Here is a 7130-nt window from a genome sequence, read left to right as displayed (position 1 = left end):
TTTGGTGTAACCCCTGCTTTTATACCTGACCAGACCCTACAGAGTCAGTGGGACACCATTGTTAAAACCCCTATGTGATATAAAGGCTCTGTCATTGACTGTAGTCAGCGCACACACACATAAACAAAGCACATATGGACACACAAAGCCTTCCCTTTTTCACTAAACAGTTAATAAATATCGCACACATCCCTCTTCCCTTCACCATTTAGTAGGGCCACCAAGGGTGCACACTTGGTAGCTCTTTTATCTATTTTTACTTCTGTATATATTGTAACTTACCTTCTGTCTGTTCAAAATTTGTCCCGCCATACGAGAGTCATTTTGTCATCTCACTTCTTGCATTCAGGTGACAAAATGGGGGCATAACCATTGTCATGGCATGATGTGTGCTTTTATTGGTCATGTGAGCGATATAATTATATGTGTATGTTCATATGGTTATTTTTGTGACATCACTGTGTGTATTACAATGAGGACATGGTGGAAACACACTCTTTTTTACCCATTATATTTGTTTCAGGGAGTTGTTTCAAATTATGTCCAGATTTTTACACCTACGGGTGACATGTTGTTAGATCCCGAGTTAACCCCTGTACAGGTGGTACTGGTCCAGCTCTCCGTCTCACGGGTCCGATCCTCGAGCCCGTGGGTCTTACCCTATCGGGACAGTTTAGAGGACTGTTTAAGCTGGTGGCGAGGAGATTCGCCTAGCTTCCAACTGCCTTCATCCGCACGTCTACCCTGCTTACTCTAGTATGGCACCTGACCGAATAGCCCCTGTGGGCAAAATACTACACTAGCCGCCGTTTATTGGATTTTCCCCCTACCAGGCTACAACGAGTCACTTGCTGGAGTCCAACCATATTAGGTGGTGATTGTCATAGTTCATCCTCCCTGTTTGTCCCTCCAGATGTTTCCTGTTTGCTTCACTTATCACCTTCTCACCCTTTCTCCAGACTGGTTGCTCAAGTTTCACTTCCTCAACCCCTCAGCATGATTTATTATAATTTTTTACCTTAGCTACCAACTTATTGCAATGATTTCACAATCTCCAGTAGTCAGAATCTTCAGTTATAATCACAATCTTTTCTTATGGTTACACTCATTTCAACAGTTCATTTTTGCATTTGTTTAAACACAGAATCATCATTAATCACATTTTAGCTTAGCTCATTTTTATCTTTATGCATTACTCACTCATATATTTTTTAAATGTCCAAAGGCTTAACATTACTGGCATAAATGAAAAGTCCCTTAGTTCCCCATTCTCAGGCCGTCTGCTGGGGGGTTTCACTTCCCCATTTGCAAGGCCAGACAGTAAGAAACTCTCTGTCATCCGTTTCACAGGTTGTTATTTTAACGTTTCCGTTGTGTCAGCGGATCAGGGATCTCAACTCACTTGACAATGTACCTGGAAAAATAAATGAAAATAACAAAGTATAGTGATATAGTGTAGTATCGTATAGCATACTAAAGTATAGTGTAGTATATAATAATATAGTATAGTATAGTATAGTATAGTATAGTATAGTATAGTATAGCATAGTATAGTATATCATGAGTGCAAATAAATGCAATATTCTCTGCTATTGTATAGAATGGTATATTAGTATATCCTACATTTTCTGTAACTGCTTATCCTCATTGGGGTCACAGTGGTACTGGAGCCTATCCCAGCTGACTTTGGGTGAGAGGCAGGGTACACCCTGGACAAGTCGCCAGCTTATCGCAGGGAATGTAGAGACAAACAGCAATTTACATCCACATTCAAAACTACAGACAATTTACAGTCACCAATATACCTGTTAAGTACATGTCTTTGGACTGTTGGAGGAAGCCAGAATACGGAGAGAACCCCAGAGACACATGGAGAACATGCAAACTCCACACAGAAAGGCCCAGCTGAGGTTCAAACCAGGAAACTTCTTGCTGTGAAGCAACAGTGCTAACCACTGCATGGTATAGTATAATATAACATTGTTATAGTATAGCATGTATACTATATAAAGTATAGTATAGTAGAGCATATAGTAGATAACAGTATAAATCAAATCAAATCAATCAATTTTATTTGTAGACCAAAGTCACAAAGTACATTTGCCTCAGAGGGCTTTACATCTGTACAGGGACTGACACCCTCTGTCCTTAGACCCTCGGGTAAGTATAGTATAGTATAGTATAGTATAGTATAGTATATAATAGACTATAGCATTGTGTAAGATTTCTTGTATATGTTTGTGTAGTGTAGTCTCAGTTTCCTTTAAGATGTATCAGGATAGTGTCATGGTACAACAGGACAATAAGTCCAAACTTTTGGAGGCCTTTATATATGAGGAGGAGGAATTTAAACTGGATCTGCTGTGGGACCAGAACCAAGTGGAGGTTCTGGAGGATATGGGTGATGTAGTCATAAGTCCAGGTGTGTGTTAAAAGGCAAGAAGCAGATTTCTGGATGTATTGGAGTTTGTTTAAGGTTTTGGATAGTGTGGTGTAGAGGATGCTGTTGTAATAGTCTATTATGAAGGTGATGAAGGTGTAGGCAAGGGTTTTTGGAGCAGAGAAGAAGAGTAATGGGCAGAGTTGTGCTAAGTTTTGGGTTTGGAAAAGGCAGTTCTCATGATATAATTTATGTATTATTCAAAGGAGGGCTCATTGTCAGAAATGACTCAGACTTTGCGACTGTGTTGGGAGGAAGACAATGAGGAGTTGTCAGTGGTGAGGCAGTTGGAGAGAATGGAGTGAGTGGAAGTAGCGATGGACTTGGCAAAGATGTAGAGCTGGATGTAATCTGTGTAGCAGTGGAAGCAAAGACCATGATGGCAAAAGATGTTGCCAAGGGGAAGTATGTAAAGAATGAAAATTGTTATAAAAATTAGGATTACACTGCTATTTAGATGTCTTAACTTATCAAATGTTTGTTCCTATGTATTACATGTTTTGAAGGCACTTCCCTGTATTATGTTTGGCTGGGACTGGCAGGGTAAGGTAAAGTTCAGGTTAATGTATCAATAGAGGAATTCCAGAACAGAACAATGCTCAGAGACAGGTCAGAGAGGTGACATCTAGATTGGGGACATACTGGCTACTGATTAGGGGATATGTTGAAGAAAACTGTTTAAATGCTATATATGCAAATTGTCTGTTAGCAATTTACAGGGGTAGAGACAGCCCATTTCTAGGAAAATGTATAAGAACCAACTGTCGAGCTCCTCAGGGAGCCTTTTTCTCTGTGACCCCTTTAGTGTGTTGCACTGTGAAACACTCCTCTTTTACAAGACAATAAATTCAACTTAAACTTTAATACTTGAATCCGATCCTCCTAAATTAAGGGTTTTTTCTAAATTCCCATAACAAAAATGAAAGGACAAGCACCGAAACCTGGGGGAACCTTGGGACAAAGAGTGGTGGATGTGGGTGCAGTTGCTGATGTGGATGAACTTTTGCCTGTTTTTGAGGTGTGATTTAAACCATGAGAGGGCAGTGACAGTGATGCTTAGGGAGGAGTTGAGGCAGGAGAGAAAAGTGTGGGTTAATGGTGTCAAAGGCTGCAGTGAGGTTCCAGAAGGATGACAACGCTGAGGTGATCAGAGTCTTCAGAGAAGAATGTCGTTGGTGACTCTGAGGAGGGCTGTTCCAGTACTGTGTTCTGAGCAGGCTCTGGATTGAAATGGATCAAACAGGTCACTGGAGATGAGATAAGTTTTGAGTTGTGTGGCAACAGTACATGCCAGGATTTTTAACAGAAAAGGGAAATTAGAGATTAGCTGAAAATTTGTCATGATATCAGGGTTGAGTCCAGGTTTTTGGAGTATTTGGCAGCAAGGTTGAGTGAATGAGGTCTAAACCAGAGCCGAGGAAGGAGTTGACGGTGTCTGTAATGAGAGGGGGAGACAGTTATTGACAAGATGGGATGGGATCCAGGGCATGTGGAGCTTTCATTCCTGCCATAAGGTTGGACAGCTTTCCTGTCAACACAGGGGAGAACTGAGGCTGAAAGGTGAAGGAGGAAGAACAGGTGGGAGACTAGAAGTGTAGGGGTTAGGTGACGTTCCTTCAGAATGAGCTATGAAGACTAAGGAAGGGGATGAGATTTGAATATAATATAATACAAAATTGTATTAACTCTGAGAGACACACCACAAAATGCTCAAGTTTCAAATTAGGTCATAAACATCTACAAGACATGTTGGCAGAAAGGTAAGAATCTGAAGAATTTGTTTCTTTCTTATATGCAAAACAAAGTAAACAGGAGTGCTTGGTTTGGACACCCTTTGATGCTCTTAAGTAATCTACATTGTTTATTCAATGTATTACATTTAATATTTTTGTAATGATGGAAGAACAGAAAACAGTCACAGGCTCACGTTTCTGTTTTATCTTTCATTTTTATTTCAAAATGAAAGGTGTCTACCACATGTCCATGATACGCCTCAGTGCTCATGAACCTGGAGCCGCCCACCCATGTTCATGAAGTTCCTGTACTCTCCAGGCCTGAAGTACATCATCCTGCCTCTGTAGTGGGGCTGCTCGTACATCAGCCAGTGGCCGTCCATCACGTTGCAGGACATGCAGTTGTTCATACGGTAAACGGTCCATCATGTTGTCACAGTCGTCCATCATCTCATACATCTGACCACCAAAGTTCTCCCTCTCGTAATCCCATCCTGTACTGGCCTCTGTACTGTTTTGGAAAAGAGAAATAAATCAATGTCTGCATATCAAGTTTTGTAAGGGATGTCAACTGTATTAGGCAGATGTCTGTTTTATACCTACCATGGGGATCATACGGCAAGACCTGATACCACTGTTCCATCCCCACATGCTCATGTAGTCAGCATAGTCGCCCCTCCTCATGAGAGTACTGGTTTTCCCATGTAGTTGGGATGGTCGTAGGCCATGAAGCAGCCACTCTGCACCCGAAGGAGTGGCATCTGCTCAGGTAGGAGGAAAGTCAGCACAGTCACTCAGCACTCCCAGGAGCGACCCTGGAAGTTCCTGTCCTCGTAGAAGGTGACCTGAAAAATGAGAGATGCTGTAATTGACTGAAGAAGCACTGACAACATTTGATGTTCTCTATAAATAAACACTCATGAAATTTGTAATTTGTGTTTGAAATGATAAGCTTACCCTGCCCATGCCCATTTCAGTGGTGGTCATGTTTGTGCTGTAGGTGAGCTGCTGCTGTTGGTGTTGTTTACTGCTGCACTGCTGTCCTGTTTGGTGTAACCCTGCTTTTATACCTGACCAGACCCTACAGAGTCAGTGGGACCCCATTGTTAAAACCCCTATGTGATATAAAGGCTCTGTCATTGACTGTAGTCAGCGCACACACACATAAACAAAGCACATATGGACACACAAAGCCTTCCCTTTTTCACCAAACAGTTAATAAATATCGCACACATCCTCTTCCCTTCACCATTTAGTAGGGCCACCAACGATGCACACTTGGTAGCTCTTTTACGATTTTTACTTCTGTATATATTGTAACTTACCTTCTGTCGTTCAAAATGTGTCCCGCCACACAAGAGTCATTCTGTCATCTCACTTCTTGCATTCAGGTGACAAAACGGGGGCATAACCATTGTCATGGCATGATGTGTGCTTTTATTGGTCATGTGAGCGATATAATTATGTGTATGTTCATAATGTTATTTTGTGACATCACACTGTGTTTACAATGGTGAAAATGGTGAAAAAAAAAATCTTCATTTAAAATATATTTGCTAAGGGAGTGGTTTAAATTATTTACATATTTTGAAAAATATGTGAATGTACCTGGATAAATAAATGAAAATAACAAGTATAGAGTGATATAATTGTAGTATCGGATAGCATACCAAGTATAGTGTAGTATATAATAGTATAGTATAGTATAGTATAGTATAGTATAGTATAGCATAGTATAGTATATCATAGTGCAATATAATGCAATATTCTCTGCTATTGTATAGAATGGTATAGTATAGTATATCCATACATTTTCTGTAACTGCTTATCCTCATCGGGGTCACAGTGGTACTGGAGCCTATCCCAGCTGACTTTGGGTGAGAGGCAGGGTACACCCTGGACAAGTCGCCAGCTTATAGCAGGGAATGTAAGACAAACAGCAATTTACAATCCACATTCAAAACTACAGACAATGTACGTCACCAATATACCTGTTAAGTACATGTCTTTGGACTGGTTGGAGGAAGCCAGAATACCCGGAGAGAACCCACAGAGACACATGGAGAACATGCAAACCCACACAGAAAGGCCCAGCTGAGGTTCAAACCAGGAAACTTCTTGCTGTGAAGCAACAGTGCTAACCACTGCATGGTATAGTATAATATAACATGTGTAGAGTAAATAGTATAGTATGTATAGTATAGTATAGTATAGGTATAGTAATATAAGTATACGTAATAGTAAGTATGTATACTAGTAATAGTATAGTATAGTAGAGCATAGTAGATATATAGTATAGTATAGTATTATAGTATAGTATAGTATAGTAAGTATAGTATACATAGAACTATAGCATTGTGTAAGATTTCTTGTATATGTTTTTGTGGTAGTGTAGTCTCAGTTTCCTTTAAGATGTATCAGGATAGTGTCCATGGTACACAGGACAATAAGTCCAAACTTTTGGAGGCCTTTATATATGAGGAGGAGGAATTAAACTGGAATCTGCTGTGGGACCAGAACCAAGTGGAGGTTTCTGGAGGATATGGTGAGGTAGTCATAGTCCAGGTGTGTGTTAAAAGGCAAGAAGCAGATTTCTGGATGTATTGGAGTTTTGTTTAAGGTTTTGGGATAGTGTGGGTAGAGGATGCTGTTGTAATAGTCTATTATGAAGGTGAGAAGGGTGTAGGCAAGGGTTTTTGTGACAGAGAAGAAGAGTAATGGGCAAGTTGTGCTAAGTTTGGTTTGGAAAAGGCAGTTCTCATGATATAATTTATGTATTATTCAAAGGAGGGCTCATTGTCAGAAATGACTCAGACTTTGCGACTGTGTTGGGAGGAAGACAATGAGGAGTTGTCAGTGGTGAGGCAGTTGGAGAGAATGGAGTGAGTGGAAGTAGCGATGGACTTGGCAAAGATGTAGAGCTGGATGTAATCTGTGTAGCATGGAAGCAAAGACCA

The 7130-nt window shown here is 40.5% G+C and overlaps 1 protein-coding gene across 1 annotated transcript; it reads right to left on the bottom strand.

Moving 5' to 3' along the window:
- Positions 1 to 2669: 2669 nt before the first annotated feature.
- LOC109141079 (gamma-crystallin M3) lies at positions 2670 to 5192 on the bottom strand. The gene is given in 10 exon segments (XM_027277002.1): positions 2670 to 2791; positions 4463 to 4581; positions 4583 to 4660; positions 4662 to 4684; positions 4777 to 4869; positions 4872 to 4924; positions 4927 to 4950; positions 4953 to 4970; positions 4973 to 5018; positions 5131 to 5192. Coding segments are annotated over 10 exon segments (606 nt in total). The 5' UTR covers positions 5161 to 5192.
- Between the last annotated feature and the right edge of the window lie 1938 nt (positions 5193 to 7130).

Source organism: Larimichthys crocea, unplaced genomic scaffold (assembly GCF_000972845.2).
Source record: "Larimichthys crocea isolate SSNF unplaced genomic scaffold, L_crocea_2.0 scaffold780, whole genome shotgun sequence".
NCBI classification, from domain to species: domain Eukaryota; kingdom Metazoa; phylum Chordata; class Actinopteri; family Sciaenidae; genus Larimichthys; species Larimichthys crocea.
This window is presented reverse-complemented; position numbering and strand designations above follow the sequence as displayed.